The sequence below is a fragment of the Rhinolophus sinicus genome, chromosome 1 (assembly GCF_057876585.1).
Source record: "Rhinolophus sinicus isolate RSI-liver-muscle chromosome 1, RSI-T2T, whole genome shotgun sequence".
NCBI classification, from domain to species: Eukaryota; Metazoa; Chordata; class Mammalia; order Chiroptera; family Rhinolophidae; genus Rhinolophus; species Rhinolophus sinicus.
This window is the reverse complement of record NC_142501.1, coordinates 69,729,045-69,746,035: the sequence shown is the minus strand read 5'-3', so window position 1 is coordinate 69,746,035 and position 16,991 is coordinate 69,729,045. Positions and strand designations below refer to the sequence as shown.

The 16,991-nt window shown below is 36.0% G+C and overlaps 1 protein-coding gene across 8 annotated transcripts in view; it reads left to right on the top strand.

Annotated features, from left to right (window-relative positions):
- LOC148759092 (uncharacterized) overlaps nucleotides 1-16,361 on the top strand; it is a 40,795-nt gene extending 24,434 nt beyond the window's left edge. For 7 of the 8 annotated variants that reach the window (XM_088800827.1, XM_088800835.1, XM_088800834.1 and 4 more), the window contains 2 exons: nucleotides 9,352-9,584; nucleotides 9,955-16,361. In XM_088800827.1, coding sequence (XP_088656953.1) covers nucleotides 9,352-9,382 — 31 coding nt within the window. In that variant the 3' untranslated portion in view covers nucleotides 9,383-9,584; nucleotides 9,955-16,361. Of the gene's footprint in view, nucleotides 1-3,667; nucleotides 3,859-9,351; nucleotides 9,585-9,954 lie in introns of all 8 variants that reach the window. The other variant, XM_088800839.1, reaches the window with a different exon arrangement.
- The last annotated feature ends 630 nt before the right edge of the window (nucleotides 16,362-16,991 follow it).

Sequence of the window (16,991 nt, the reverse complement as noted above, 5' to 3'; positions counted from 1 at the left end):
TCTTGTGTATTTTAAGAATGGCATTTTAAAATAGAATTGTTCCATCATGTTTCATATGAGTCAAATGAATCTCAATAACATAATAATTTGAAGAATACATGGACAAGCTCTTCTTTGCCAGTTAGAAATCTTATATCATTCCTTTTTCTCTCTGAACTTACATTTTCATTCCTCAATCCCCAAAAGAATTTGATCTTAATGCAATATATTGCTATGCTTAAAAGTCTTTCATTGATCAACCTGTTATATTCTCTTCAATAAAATATGTGTATAAATTATTTTTTTAATTTTCAAAAATGTTATAGGACCATTAAGTATGACAACTTTTCTTCTGGATTGAATTATCATTAAAAAACTGTTAGTACATAATCAATGAAAACATAAATATATTAAATATTGTTAGAATTAGTAAACATAAAAGTAAAATTTTATTGATAATTCATCTCATTGAAATTAAGGTACTCTTTATTTTTTAATTAGTTTATGTATCCATGGATGATTATTTTATTTATAATGAGGCGGGTCAGTGGAAATTAACAGCCGAAGGAAGAGATATATTAGATCATCATTAGGAGCTGGACTTACAAATGGTGTTGCTGAATGCATCATTTACGATAGAATCCACAATGCATTTCTCTTAAATTACCCAACTCTAATACCATATCCTTTGAAAAAGCTCATTTATCCCCAGGGTTGTGTGCGTCCCTGTTTGAAAATCACTGTTATAGAATATATCAGGAAGACATAAAATGATGGCAAAGATTCAATAAGTCACATGAGAAAGTTATTAAGAAAGGTATCAGTAACATCATAGTCTCAGATATCTATATACTAATATGCAAACAATGGACAATAAATAAATCTAACAACATAAGGTGATATACAGAGCCTCATATTGAACACCACAGCTTAGTAAATGATATGAGATGATGGAAAACTAATGTATTCCAAATAAACAGAAATATTTGAAGGGTAGGACTATATGCCATGTATACCGTATACACCTGACTGTGGTAGCGTACTGAGAAGCAGTTAGAAAATTATCCTAAAAATCATGAATTGAAATGATACTATTATTAAAATAACCACAGATGACAAGGCCAGTTAGAAGAAGTTGATGATGTTTTTTGGCAGAGATTTTAAATCTTGAAGAAGCCCCAGTAAATAGCATTTCTCTTTCCCACCATTGCTTCTAGTAGTAACCCCTAAATTAGGAAAATGAAGCCCGTTGTTCACAGCCGATGATGGTTTTATGCAGTCGTACATTACTTAGAGAAAGAATGAGCAAAGGGAAACTTAAGCTCTCGGTGGGCAGACTCACTCCTAGGTGAAACAAGGGAAAGCTGACACAAACATTCCCAGTTTCTCCTTTCAAGTCCAAAACCTCCCAGGGACAAAGTGAGTAAATGGAGCAGAAAGAGGCTGATAGTTTAACTACTTTAGCTCCCTATAGGGAAGGAAAGATCGGCAGGAAATAAATATTCCCCATTAATGCAGATTATAAAACCGGCACAGAGGCAGAAGATATTAATTACAAAATTAACTACCTGGTCATTTTGCTAGAAGCCTTACTTCCCTCTTAAGGAAATTGTCAGTGAGGTACTTATTTGCACCTGCGAATAATTTCAGAGAGAAAATGGAATATAGGAGAAACTACTCTGAAGCTATTACTTCTTTCTCTTTTTTAAATTTAAATTTTATTTGAGTATGAAATAAAAGCATATCAAAATTCAGAATATAACAAGGGGTAAACTGTAAAAAGGAAATCTGGATGATCTTTAAAGAGAGAATAAGAAATGATTGATTCATAGATATGGAGTACCTTCCATGCATCAGCCCCTGTGCTGGAGGCTGCAGATTCAGCAGGAAATACAATAGACAAAATCCTTGCCCTGGTGGAGCTTATATTTGGAAGGAGGGTAGAAAATAAACAATGTATGATGGTAATAAATATTATGGTGAAAAATAAAAGATAAGGGAGGCAGGATGTGCTGGAGGCACACGGTAAAATTTTAGACTTTTGGGTAGAGACTCAAAGGAAGTAAGAGCGCAAGCCGTGGGGACATCTGGAAGAAAAGCATACAGGTAGATGCATCGTTAAGTGCGAAGACCCTGCAGAGTTCACTGGACAAGTCTGAGATCAGCATAAAGGCCTCATGACCCGAGTGAAGTGAATGAGGGAGTGGGTAGGACGTGATCAGATCAAAGAGGTACCAGGTCCAGATTTTCATTTTCACTCTGAGTGGAAAGGTACACCGCTGAAGGACCATGGATGTAGAAGTGAAATAATATTACTCCTTAAGAAGATCATTCTGGTTTCTGTTTAAAATAGAGACAGTTGCAATAATACAGGTAATAGATGATGGTAGCATGAATTCAAGTGGACGTACAGAACACAGTGCAATATGTTTGGATTATAGATAGTGTCTGCATGCAGTACCAATAGATATAGGAGGTAGGAAAAAGAAGGAACCAAGGATAAATCCAAAGTTTGACCGGTGCAACTTGAAGTACTGAGTTGTCATTTACTAAGATGAGAAAGACTACAGAAAAACATATTTGAAGAGAAATATAGGAAGTTGAGTTTGGACATAGTAAATTTGAGATGCCTACTCAGTTTCTAGATGAAGCTGTCGAATCAGCAGTTGGATACATAAGCCTGGGATCTAGTGCTGTTCAATAGAAATATAATGTGAGTCATGTATATAATTTTAAATTTCCTAGAAGCCATATTTTAAAAAGTTAAAATAAACAAATGAAATTTAATATTTATTAAAACAGTATCTTAAAATATTATCCTTCCAACATGTAAAAAATTTTAAAATTTATTATGATATTTTATTTCATTATTTTTAACTAAATTTTCAAAATTTGGTATGCCTTGCACTTTATAGCACATCTCACTTTGGAATAGCCACATTTTAAGTGTTTACATGTAACTGTTGGCTATCTTGTTGGACAGGATAGCTTTAAAAAAATAGATGATCTCAGAGGGAACTCTCTGAAAGGTTCAGATCAAAACAAAACAAACAAAAGAACTTCGTACAGAATATAGAAAGAAGAATACTGTACTTTAAGATACTTTTGACAGCAAGTAAAAACCTCAAACCCCCAAACCTCAAACAAGCTTAAATGAAGGTATGTCATCAGAGGAAGTCCTGAAGTACAGCAGATGCAATCATGTCATCAAAGACCCAGGTTCTTTTCATGTGTTTACACTGTCATCTGTGTGTTGCCTTTATCCCATGGCTGGTACCAAAATGGCAGCAGTAGTCTGATATATGACATCTTGATATCACAGTATTCAGAAGTAAAATAAAGAAAGCATCTCTTCTTGTGTGTCTCTCTTAATTAGTGAGAAAACATTGCTATGAGACCATACCACAGTAGGATTCATTTTACATCTCATTGGCCAGAATTGAGTTAAAAGCTATTCCTTAACCAATCACTGTCAAGAAGTAGATATGGGCAGTTCCAGTTCTAGATAAGATGAAGTAGGCACCCTCCAGCCTGTCTTTCCCATTGGATACAGTCGTAAAATCAGGACACAATGGATGAAACAGATATTTGAGGACTCTTAAAAGTGAAAAGCAGCAGATATATTTGGGAAGAAGACGGGGATTCAAAGCATCCCTGAATCAATAGTGAATTTATCTTTTTTCTCTAGTATCCCACAGCTTGGTTTCCAGGCAGGCCAAAAACCAGATGTACACACTGGCGTAGACACAAAGATCTCAGGAAGAAGCTCTCTAGTTCAAGACTGAGGAGAGGCGGGCAGTGGTAGCCATGGCAGCAGAAGCCCACAGGCACCAAGAACTCCAAGGAAATTCTGACCAGGGGATCTGTGGTTCCAAAAAGGTTACAAAACCCTCTACTTTTTTTCATCTGTCTGTTCTCCTGATAACAATAGATGACTACAGAGAGAACTTTCTGCAAAGTTGGTACAAGCTTCAGTTTGGACCTGAACTTGGGTACAGTTGCAGGAACTCTATTGCAGAGCAGGGTAAATAAAGTCCTGGCTTTCCAGCCAGAGGGCCATAAAAGGGAGTCACAGAGAACCTTAAAGTACTGAGGAGATAGTGGAGAGAAAGGAGCTTGAGAAAGCAGTACCATAAAGCTATTTATGAATTCCTGGGCTTACGCTGGAGCTGCACATGCATGGATCTGATCCTAAACAGTTTACGAGTTCAGACAATTAAGTTCACGAACTCATCCTAGAAAAAGTGCTACATACCTCATTCTGAATATCACTATGGTCACCTTCGAAGTACTCCCCTAGGGAAGCTATGCACTGATGCCAGCATGTAGTCCACCCTTCAAAGCAATTTTGGAACCTTTTCTGGAATGGCCATCAGAGCTATTGTCATATTATCCTTGATGTCCTGAATGTCATTAAAATGTCTTCTTTTCAATGTTTCCTTTATCTTCAGGTAAAGAAAGAAGTCATTGGGGGCCAGATCAGGTGAGTAAGGAGGGTGTTCCAATACAGATATTTGTTTACTGGCTAAAAACTCCCTCACAGACAGTGCCCTGTGAGCTGGTGCATTGTCATGATGCAAGAGCCATGAATTGTTGGCAAAAAGTTCAGGTCATCTAACTTTTTCACACAACCTTTTCAGCACTTCCAAATAGTAAACTTGGTTAACTGTTTGTCCAATTGGTACAAATTCATAATGAATAATCCCTCTGATATCAAAAAGCTAGCAACATTGTTGCAACAAGTTCACAAACTTAATTTTCAGACCTCATATCAAAGACTTTGATGACTGAACAGAGAGATAAAATCCTGGCCAATTCCCGGACTGGCCACCAGATGTGGGACAAATTTGCATAGCTCAGCAAAGATTTTGAAACAAAACTGTCACTGAAATCACAATTCATAGAAGGCTGACAATAACTAGGGGCTTGAACCCAATAAGGTCAAGTGCCTGTTAAACAAAAATATCAACATTTATAAGATTTAAACAAGGCCCAGTTCTCATAACTTAATATTCAAAATACTTTATTGCTACAATCCAAAATTACCCAACATATTAAGAACCAGGAGAACCTCAACCCGTGTAAGAAAAAATAATCAACAAATGCCAATGCTGAAATGACACAAATTTTGAAATTATCTGACAAAAATTTTAAGGTAGCTACTACTACCAAAATGTTCAGCAAGTAAGGGTGAATACTGTTCAAATGAATGGAAAAATAAGAAGTTTCAGCAAACAAATAGAAGATGTAAAGAAGATTAAATGGAAACTTTAGGGTTAAAAAATATAATAACCAAAATTTAAAACTCACGAGATGTTCTCAATAGCTGATTTTAAATGACAGAGACAAGATTCAGTGAACTTAAAAACAGATTAATAGATATCATCCAATCTGAGCAACAGAGAGAAAAAAGATTGAAAACTTAACAAGGCCTTAAAGATATGTGAGACAATAGCAAAAGATCTAACATCCGTGTCATCAGAATCCCAGAAGGAGAAGAGAAACAGTACAGTGCAGAAAATAATATTTGAAAAAATAGTTATGAAAACTTCCTAAATTTGGTAAAAGGTCTACATTTACAAATTTAAGAAGCTTGATGAATCTCAAACAGGATAAATCTTTGGCATATTTGCAGAATGTTCATACACAGCACACTAGTGGAAACTACAGGAAAAAAAATTAAAAGTATCGAGAGAAAAATGACACATTATTTGTAGAAGAACAATAGTTACAATGACTGTGGATTTCTCATCAAAAACCACAGAGAAAAGGAGGAAATGTAACAACATTTTAAAAGCACTGGAAGAAAGGATCTGTCAACCAAGAATTCGATATCTAATGAAAATATCCTTCAAGAATAAAGGTGAAATAAAAACATTCTCAGGTGAAATAGAATTAAAAGAATTTATTGCCAGTAGACTTGCTAATAAAAGTTATCTGGACAAAAAGGAAATGAAACTAGAGCAAACTCAAAACATCATTAATAAAGAAAGAGCATCAGAAATAGTAAATATATTGATAAATATATACTATTTGCCTCTTGAGATCTTTACAATTTGATTGAGAGTTAAAAGCAAATATTATGACATTGTTTATAGGTTTTCAATAATGAGGTATACATAACAATTACATCACAAATAGATAGGATAAACCCACCCATATTGTGGTAAGATTTATACATGCTGCTTTAAGAAGTATTGATTTTTAAATAAACTATGAAAAGTGAAGTATGTATATCATAATGCCTAGACCATCCATTTAAAAAGTAAATCTAAACAAAGATATATGAGGTCTGCCAATTAAGTTCGCCAAATTGCCACCATGTGCTTATATTGACAGCACTGTACAAACAGCTCAGTAAGGTTCTATAACCTTGGTATGTCAGTGTCTCACAGCTGTGTTCATGTTGAAATGTGACAGTGTCTTGCTGAGTGGCTTTCATTATTGTTGTTGTATGTTTCTCTATGCCATCGCGATAATTTCTGAGCTTCAATTACAGCAACGAACATTAAGTTTCTTATTAAACTTGGAAATAATGGAAGTGAAATCAGGGACATGTTAGTCCAAGTTTATGGGAGTAATGCCATGAAGAAAACAGCAATGTACAAATGGCTTATCCATTTTTCTGAGGGGAGAGAACACATCACTGATGAAGAAAGGTCAGGGTGGCCAGTAACGAGCAGAACTGATGAAAATATTGCAAGAATTCATCAAACTGTACATCAAAACCATCAGCTGACTGTGAGAAGCATAGCAGACCAAATAAACATCAATAGAGAAGCAGTTAGGAAAATCTTAACTAAAAACCTTGTCGTGAGAAAGGTATGTGCCAAAATGGTCCCAAAGGAGTTCACTAATGAACAAAAGCAAAGGAGAGTCGAAGTTTGCCAAGAACTTTTGGAGAGGCAAGATGATATTTTGGGCTGTGTTACCATCAGTGATGAAACATGGGTGTATCAATAAGACCCTGAAACAAAGGGTCAAAGTGCACAATACAAGTCAGCCAATTCTCCACGACCAAAATTTTCTATTAGTTCAAATCAAGAGTCAAAACGATGTTGCTACCCTTTTTTAATACCAGAGGGATTATTTATTATAAATTTGTACCAATTGGACAAACAGTTAACCAACTTTACTATTTGGAAGTACTGAAAAAGCTGCATGAAAAAGTTAGACAAAAAACAACAATTCATGGTTCTTGCATCACGACAATGCACTAGCTCACACAGCACTGTCTGTGAGGGGGTTTTTAACCAGTAAACAAATAACTGTATTGGAACACCCTCCCTATTCACCTGATCTGGCCCCCAATAACTTCTTTCTTTACCTGAAGATTAAGGAAATAGTGAAAGGAAGACATTTTGGTGATATTCAGGACATCAAGGGTAATACGATGACAGCTCTGATGGCCATTCCAGAAAGAGTTCCCAAATTGCTTTGAAAGGTGGACTAGGTGTTGGCACCGGTGCATATCTTTCCAAGGGGAGTACTTCAAAGATGACCATAGTTATATTCAGCAATGAGATGTGTAGCACTTTTTTTAGTTGAATTCATGAACTTAATTGTAACACCACATATGTAAGCTCCATGAAGGCAGACATCTTGCCTGTTTTATTGTGTCCTCAGCACCTAGAACTGGTAGTATAATGCAGTTCTCAATAAATGTTTACTGATAAATGAATGCCGAGAAACTTGTTTTCTCACTCGATATCAAAATGAAATAAAATAAAAGTTTATCTTTGGAGACCTTAAGGAAAAATAAATACATTCTATATAAATTCCTTGAAACCACATAACACAATATGCCTTATTATTGAATTAAAATTTATTATGCTAGTCTTAAAAGATGTTGGAGTTTTAAATATTTTTCTGATTCAAATAAACATACATAATTATATTGAAAATATCTGTATATATTGAATATATGCCAGGATTCTTTTATTCCTTCAGTTGAAAGTGATAGAACCTTAACCTGAACTTCTGGAAGTAAGAAAAAAAGAAGAAAAAAAAAAAGAGGGCGGATATTTATTGAAAAGAAACTGTTGAATCTCACAGAAATGAAGTACCAAACCTTAGCACAGAAGCTTCTGGGATTTTTAGAGCCTAGACACAAGAGTTCAAACACAAACAAGAGTCTTTCTTCTCTCTCTCTGTTCTTACTGCATTTTGGCCTTACTCCCTCTTATTGCAAACTGACTGTGGAAGCACTTTCGCTCCCAGCTCCAGGTTGTAAATGGAAAAAAAAAAAAAAAATCCTATCGACCCCAGCTTGAATCACATGCACTATGGAAAGAGAAGTTAAAATACTAGGACAGCTCCCGCACACCTCAGAGCAAGCACTATGGTCAGAAATGCAGGTTCCTGTCACAAAATGACAACTCTTCACATATCAAAGTCCACTTCAATACTTTTGTAGTTTTAAAATACTGCACAATGCTATAACCTGTTCCAAAGATTAATAAACACCAATTTGTTGTTCACTCCTAAATGGGGGAGATATTTTTCTATACATTGAGCCTCTGATTCAGCACTTTGGTAAGCTCTTTGCCGTTTTACCATCCAGGAGCCAATTTACTTTGTTTTAATGTGACACGTTACCAGAATATTGTATATCCCATAGCCATAGACACTCTCTCTTTTGTCACTAAGTAGTGATACACATTTTCAAGTTACCTATGGTGAATGTTAGAATACGACAGCTGTATTTGTTTTTTATTATGTAAAGTGAAGGATAATATCTCATAAGCTGATTTATTTCCTTCTTTTCTATCCACAATGATCTTACTGTGATATTTCAGCTTAAAAAATATGAATATTGAGGCACCAGGTGCTTTAACACCAGAGAATGCTTCTTTTCCATGAACCAAGAATTGTACTTAAAAGAGGAGAGAGACAGAAAATAAAGGAATATTTCTCAGGACCACCTAAACCAAATAAACAAACAGCAACCCTAAATAACCAGTTAAGTTTTGACAAGATTGCAAGATTTCTTTTGTTAGGGTACAAGATATAGAAATTCCTAGGAAAATCACAAAATCAATTAAAGCATAATTCTTTTATTTTTTAATTTTATTTTATTAAATTTATTGGGGTGACAATTGTTAGTAAAATTACATAGATTTCAGGTGTACAATTCTGTATTACATCATCTGCATAATTCTTATCATTAGAGTTGTCCTTGGGACTATCATGTTATCTACACAAAAATGCCTCATTCACATTCCTAATTAAATTTGCTGTATAACGTGGGCCAAGCAAAAGCTATAAGCTGAATTAAAATGTGGATGATATGTAGTAAACAATTTTTCTCTTTGTTCTGTTTTATCGGTTTTTCACTTTAAAGGAATCTAACAGATCTTAATCTCTTTTTAGAAAGTCATGCATGCAGGGACTGAAGCAGTGATTTATATGCTATGACATAATGTTTTTGACACAAAAAGTACTTGTCAAAAATCAAGATACAAAAACAACTGTTCTAAGTGTTTTAAGGGGAGCAAGGAAAACCTGGCTTTCGTCAGTGAATAACACATCTGACATAAATAATGATTGAAAACTGACAGCTACAACAGGTGACTTAGATGCTTCAAATCCCTAAAAACGAAAAGGTAAGAAACATCAATTTTGTATTTTGCTGTAATATAATTGAACTTCTACTCATTGCAATAAGTGTTATAATTGTATTAGTAATTGGTGAGTCATATCATGAATAACATCTTTAACTGAATGCTTGTTTTCATAGTATTTTCACAGCTCTGCCTCAAAATTGAGTTTGATTTAGCACTACAGAAGAATAGATTTAATCTTTCATCTTCCACCTGTCTTTTATGAGTAATTTTATTTAAAAAAAAATACACACAACGAAAAAGAAAAGAAAAACCATGAGGTTAAGTAATGATGTAGAGTTTTAACTGGTCATGGTCCTCAAAAACAGTGCAGATTAACTGGGAAGATGTGATTTTTTTTTTTGAAACCCAGCAGAAATGCAGTACACTTTCATAAAACCAAAGAGAAATATCTGTTCTAAAAAATGGCTCCAGGGAAATCATGCCATCACAAAATATTTTCCTCAAAAGACTCATACTCTGCTTTGGGACTTCAAACCTTCCCATTTTGTACACACTGACTGCTTCATTCTGGTGCAAACCCTGGGCTTTCTCATGCCAAGACCGTTTTTACAGAACAAGATAAAGGTAGGTATCAGTAGAGATGGCTTCCTTCTTTCACATGACCACCTGCCCTCCCAGCCCCTCAAAAAGCCAACACTTTGCCACTTCCATTATCATAAAGCTACGATTGGATACTAAGATTTTATCTTTACTTTAGAAAGAGATTAAATATATCCAAGCCTTCTTGGTTTGGGCTATACAGTGGTACCATGAAGCACAAGCTCAAATACCAATGCCTTGTTTTCACTCACTTGAATGTCTTTGCTTTTTCAAGAGTACTTTGCCATCCAGGACAAAGACTGACTAGACGCTCTCACCAAATCCATTTATCCTTCTTTCTGATTTCATGATTCTGTTTATTTTCCAGCCTTTCTCAGAGGTGGAAGTGGCCATGTGACTGCGTTCTAGCCAATAGAATGAATGCAACTTCCAGATTTGGCCCATAACAAGGTTTCATGCCCAATTCACCTTCCTTCTTCTGCATCTGCAGGCTGAGTGGAGAGGTCTTTGAGAACACAGAGAAAAGTAGAGGCAGCATACTTTGTTTGGTTCTAGGTGAGTCCATAAATGAACACTGCCCAAAGGACATGTGCATGAAAAATAAACTATTATTATGTTAAACAATTAAGATTTGGGGAATTTGGAGATGTACCTAATTTAGTAGCTAGAATAACCTTAACTAATACACACCCCCACTCCTAAATCTGGTTGAGGAGGAGAGAGTGATCATTTGGATTGCTGTTCAGGAAACATTCACTACCCTCTCCCTTCCACTGTGGGAAGAATCTACTTCTGCATTACTGATGTTGTCCATCGGCCCCGCCTGCTTTGACCAATGTCACATTAGCAGATGTGATATGAGTAGAGGCCTTAAATATGCTTGGGTAGTTTGGGCTTGGCTGTGGCGCTCTGCTGAACTGCCTGAGAAGAGCATGCCCCGTAGCTCCTCTTCAGCCTAAACCGATCAAAAAATACGTATATAGCAGACCTAAACCCAACCCACAGCCTGGAACAGAGGCCATCCGATCCACATTTGGAATCAAAGCCATCCCGCTGAGCCCTTCCTAAGTCAGTCAAACCATATTTGACCAGAAGACATGTGAGCAAGCAAAGTATATGCTTGTTGTAAGCCACTGAGTTTGGGAAGGAGGGTGGGTATTCAAGTAATAGCCGATGGCACAGACAGGCAGCTTTAGGGTAGAGTGGGTATGAGCACAGACCATAAGGTCAAACTCTCTATGTCAAATGTGTATAAGTTATTAGCTATGTTTCCTTGTGCAAGTTATTTAAACTATGCCTCAGTTTTCTCGTTTATAAAATGGGGTCATAGTACCTATCTTACACAGTTAATACATATACTGTGCTTAGAACAGTGCCTGGTACATAGTACCGCTGCAACAGTGTGTATGAGATAAATAAAATAAACCTTGTAAACCCACAAATGTGTCTGTAAATACTGTATCAAGAACATGACTCACTATGTTTCCTGCTGTCAGAGGATGCTTGAATTCTCCAGAAATTCTTCTTTGTAATCAGGAGTCCGCGTTTCGCAATGTTAAGAGTTCCATCTGTTGAGGCTTCCTTCTCATGAGTCAAACAACCTGATTTGAATTCTTGTTCCACCATCTAAGACCTTGAGCGCTCTGTCAGACACTGGGTCTCATCAGGAAAGTGGGGACGATAATAGTACTTAGCTCTGTGGAGTTATCAGTATTATAGCAGATGCCCTACAGAAAGTGTTAGTACAGTAAGTATTGCATTATAAACACTAAATAAATGTTAGTTATTCTTAATTTGGGCAAACAATTTTAGATACTACCAGGTCACTTTTAGCTTGTTAAGAAGTGGATTGTAACTTCTAATGTATTGTTTACCTAAATTCACCCAAAGATACCTTCTCTGATCTATTTAAGGCAAAGTAGATTTTTCAAAAGAGAACCAAAAACCAACAACAAAAAAACTGTAGCATTTCTCTCCTCTACTACCACAAATCTCTTTAGCTTTTATTTTCATTTTGTTCTGCTATAGCAGTATAATACAAATCATGAAAATCATAATAATGATTCCTGTTATTATGTCTGGGTTAGCTTCTCTTTATTTTTATGTAAATAATGTTGTTTCTACCTTCTATTTACTAACAATATTTCTGGTATTAGTCAAAAAGAACCCTTGGATCACACTCAATTCAATAGCAATTTAATTTAAAAGGTAAGAGATGTGGATTGTGTGTAATACTAAGCCACATTGTGTGTATCTTTTACATGAAAATAACCTTAATTTCCCTGCTTGACTGAGAAAAGAAATAAAAAGAATGATTGCTATAAATCAGAAAAAATTCATAACTTGCTGAAGGTGTAACAGCTGTTGATTTAAGGTTTGCATCTTTGATAACATGATGCTGGTGGGAAGATAACATCTTTCTGACAAAGCTGTGAACATAAAAATTACAAGGCTTTTCTCAACATTTAAATATCTCCTCTGTATCACTTACAGTAAAAAAATTATTTTATTCACTTATACTAAAATGTGTTTGAAGTATACTGTATCTCATCAGAAAACTTTACAATAAATTTCAGTGTTCCATAGGTATACAGCAGACTTGTCACATCACAAACATAAATTATCCTCACTTTAGAGAACTGGTCTACTATTATTATGTACAAGTAGTTCCTACAACTGGTAATGCAAACACAGACCTGCGCATACACTCAGGATATTATTCATTTCTTTTATTATCAGCTGGAAGTAGGTGATTGAAAAATTAGGTGACAAACAAAGCAAGTACTGCACTGACTGGGAAAAAATATCTGCAAAATGGAATCTTGAAAATGTGTGAAGAGAATAAAATGCCAAGCAGTTAGAAACAATAGTGGTGTTTTAATTTATCTCAAGGCTGCTGCATTATTGCACATTCTTGCACTATTGACTCACAAACTATGAAATTTTATGGTGAGGTTTTGTGTTTCTTATATATCAGTGAAATGCCCAGAGAACCTCAAGGAAGTACCGAGAAGGACACTATCAATAACCTTGTTTCTTCAACAAAACTCAATGTACTTCCTTTCTTTTATGAATTGCAGTTACATTAGAAAGTCAGGTTGCTTCTTATTATTAAATATTTTTTCTTCAAATATTTCTGTCTTTTACCTAAGACTATCTTGCAAGGTCACTGTAACCCACATGTACCCTCTAGCCACCTGCAGTCCCTTTTAAAAAAAATATTCAGATAAAATTGTTTAATTGCCCATGCTACATGCTTGGGAAAATTCAAACTCCTCTTTGCCCCCTTGAGAATTGGGGTGGAGGTGCCTACAGTTCTTCTGGAGACCTCTTATTCTTCAATTGTACTCTGAATTCCCACTCTTGCCTACCTTCCAGTGGTTTCTCCTCCTGGAGATACCCTGCTCTCTGCACCATTTTGTCCCAAATTGGACATTACTCCGGGTTCCTGGTCCAAAGCACGATGACCCAAGGCTGTGTGTACAACAGAGAGTTATAGGAGGTTTGAGGAGAACAGAAAACAGCTTTAAATTGAATGTTGAACATCACTGCTCATTCATTTATTCATTCACTCAACAAATATTTATCAAGTACCTACCCTGTGCGGGCACTGTTCAAGATCATGAAGATACAGCAGTGAGCAAAACATCACAAAAAAATAAAAAATAAAAACCTGCTTTTATATAGAGCTTGCATTCTAATGATGGGAGAGAGATGACCAACAAAACAAACAAAATATATGTTAGGGAGTTGTGTTACCACGAAAAATAAAGCAGGTAAGGTAGAGGGACTGTTGGGAGGGGTGTCATTTTAAGAAAGGTGATGAAGGAAAGATTTAATGTAACAGTGTTATTTAGGTAACGATGTGAAGGAAACGAGGGAGAAAGCCACAGAGGTATGTTTGTAAAGAGTGGTTTAGGTAGAGGGAATAGCAAACGCAAAGGTTCTGAGGGGGGAGTTTCCCTAGAATGTTGGAGTTACAGCAAAGAGAATACTGGGGAGAAGTTCTTAACTTCACATTACCTAGACTCTTCTCTCCATTCCAGAGTCCTGTATTAACTATATTCTTTATTCTCTGTATTCTTGAAGCTCTGGCATCGAGGGCCTCACTACTCTCTGGGAAATGTACCTTTCACATGCACATTAACCAATCAGAGCTCAAACTCAGAACTGTCTCCTCTATCTGACTTTTCTACTTCAAGAGGCAATATTCCTGTGCTCTACTCACCCCAGAGCCAGCTACTAGGCAAGTAGGGACCATGCCTACAGGCCAGGGCCGGCCAAAACTATTTAAACTATCCAATCCAAAGTCTGCTCGACTGCTTATCCTGCCTCATCCATATACTCCATGGAGAACCACAATAAAGACTTTTGCCCATGCTTTCCTCTTGCTTCGTCCGCCTCCTGACTGACCCTGATGCTTGCTCATCTGGCCTTACATAGCATGACATTCCCTCCCTCTTGGGAACTGTAAAAACCATTTTTCCAATGGCAATCACCTCCTGATCTGTTGGCCTTGCCATACCTGAATAAAACCAAAATCCTGGCTACATTTCAAAATAAAATCCTATCAGGCAGCCAGTCGACAATTCGCAAATTCTTTTTATCCTTCAGTAGAGGAATAGTGGTACTTTTCTTTCCGGTAAGGGCTCCCATTACTGGAGGTCTACTTATTAGTTACTGTGCATAACTAATAAGCACAAAAATTAGCTGTCCTACACAAAATGAAAGTCTTTCCACAGCACAGAAACTCTACTCCACTTCTGATTATAGAATCATAATCTTGCCCATCACTCCAGAGCCTCATTCCAATTGTCCACATCATTTAACTCTTTAATATAAGTAGTGTCTCCTAAGCCAGATTTACCACCTGAATCATGAATAGTGTGTTCACTAAGGAAGTATCAAAATCCAAGCTAGACATACCCTGTCCAGGAGATCTTGTGGCCCAAGAAAACTTCTGGTTTTTCCAGAGGTAACCATCTACAGACCATAACACTTGTTTCCCTGGAGACCCTATGTTCCTCATTAACGGGACTCTAAGAAAACCACCTGTCTGGTTTAATTAGACAAAGGCATCCAGGTCAAGGATGGCTTCATGGGCCACCCTTACCTCTAGTTGGGAACTTAATGAGTTGGGTTTCCCAAACTATTGTACGAAAGAACTCTCCTCAAACTTGATGTTTCTCCAAAAGGTGGGCTTCCTTGGGCAAGTAAGTTTTGTAAATACTGCATAATGTATCCTACCTCGATGAACTTGGAGATTGACTATGCACATTAGAAACTAATAACTGTGTGAAAAAAAAGTAAATAAATGCTAAAGCCAGTAAAAACCTGATCTCAAATATCGTGGGCCTCTCAATGGCTAATGAAATATGAAATGTTTTGTTTGTGTCTTAATGTTTCTCTTTTTAATTTTCGTGCTTGTTTTTGATTGTCAAACAGACATACAGTTTTATGTAGTTTTCATTTTTTTCTCAAAAGACAGTGATAACTCTTAGTCAGTTAAAATTCTGCCTGATATGTAAACTAATCCTACGGGGAAAATAAGAGTTCTGACTTCCAAGAGTTGATAAATGTCCAAATTCCAAAAATGACAATATCATTTCTATTCCCCATTTTATTTTCATATTTTTAGGTTAATTCTTGGTTCTAAAATAATCCTAGTGTGTTATTTTTCAATTATATTTCTATAGAATGATGAAAACAGAATCATAATTCACAGTAACAGTATGTTTGCCTTAAAAAGAGTTTTGTGCTACTGGAGAGGAACAACTATGTATCTGTTTAACACATTACCATATTTTCTGGTTTAGAAGCTTTGGCAATTTATAAAGCAGAGCCAACTTTTATAAGCATATGGTGGCGGTTGAGGGGGAATTTTACAGCAAAAAGGGTAGAGGGAAAACACATGTCCCTGCCCTGACAAGGTCAGTAAGTCTTTCTGCTGGCGTGCCTTGAAATCTTTTACAACCAGGCACTCTGGAAAAAGTTTAGGGCTCTGAGTGGAGAGCTCTGGAATTTGTTAGAATATCACCATACTATAGCACCATAGGATTTCATGATTTAGTGGCAGCTACTAAAAATTACGGCTAGTTACCCTGAATGAGATGAATTTTGGGTGCGTTGCTAACCAATTTACTTCTATATACAGCTTTTATTTGACAGTGTGAATCTCCATATTCTGATTTGGATTTGATGTGATTGATAAATTGCAAAACACAGATTATCAGTTATATCAGGATCATGTCTGGTGCCAAGACACTCATGTAAGAAAAAAAATTAAAGCAACTGTTACAACAGCTGTTTTCTTTATCATAATAGGGATAATAGCCTGATAAGAATGCATGGAAGTACTGTACTAAAACGATAGGGTTAATGGTAATGAGAACACAAAGATCATTATTAATGACCAAAGATTAAATGGGATCCAAGGCAATATTTATTAAAACTTCTAGAGGAAACGTAATTTTATTATTGGCATTTTTAAACTATTTAGGACCTCAGGCCCTTTTTCTCATTGACACAACAGTTTTTATTACACAAGTTTTGATAAGTAAAGGTTTCCTAGGAATGAAATTATCAGGTGGTGACAGACCAAAGAATCTCTTGCTAGCACATCTACAAACTGACAATACTTGTGTCATTTCTTATATTGCAAAAATATCTATGTTTTCCAGATCCTTCAAAATGAATATTGAATTATAATATTAGAGAAGTCCATTAGTTCCTGTAACACCATATTAACATCTCACCTCTCTACTCTTTTACTACTTCTCACCGTGTTTAAGGACCAAATGTGCCTCCAGTGCCCATTCAGGAGTTTTCCACATCCTTCTTCCATTC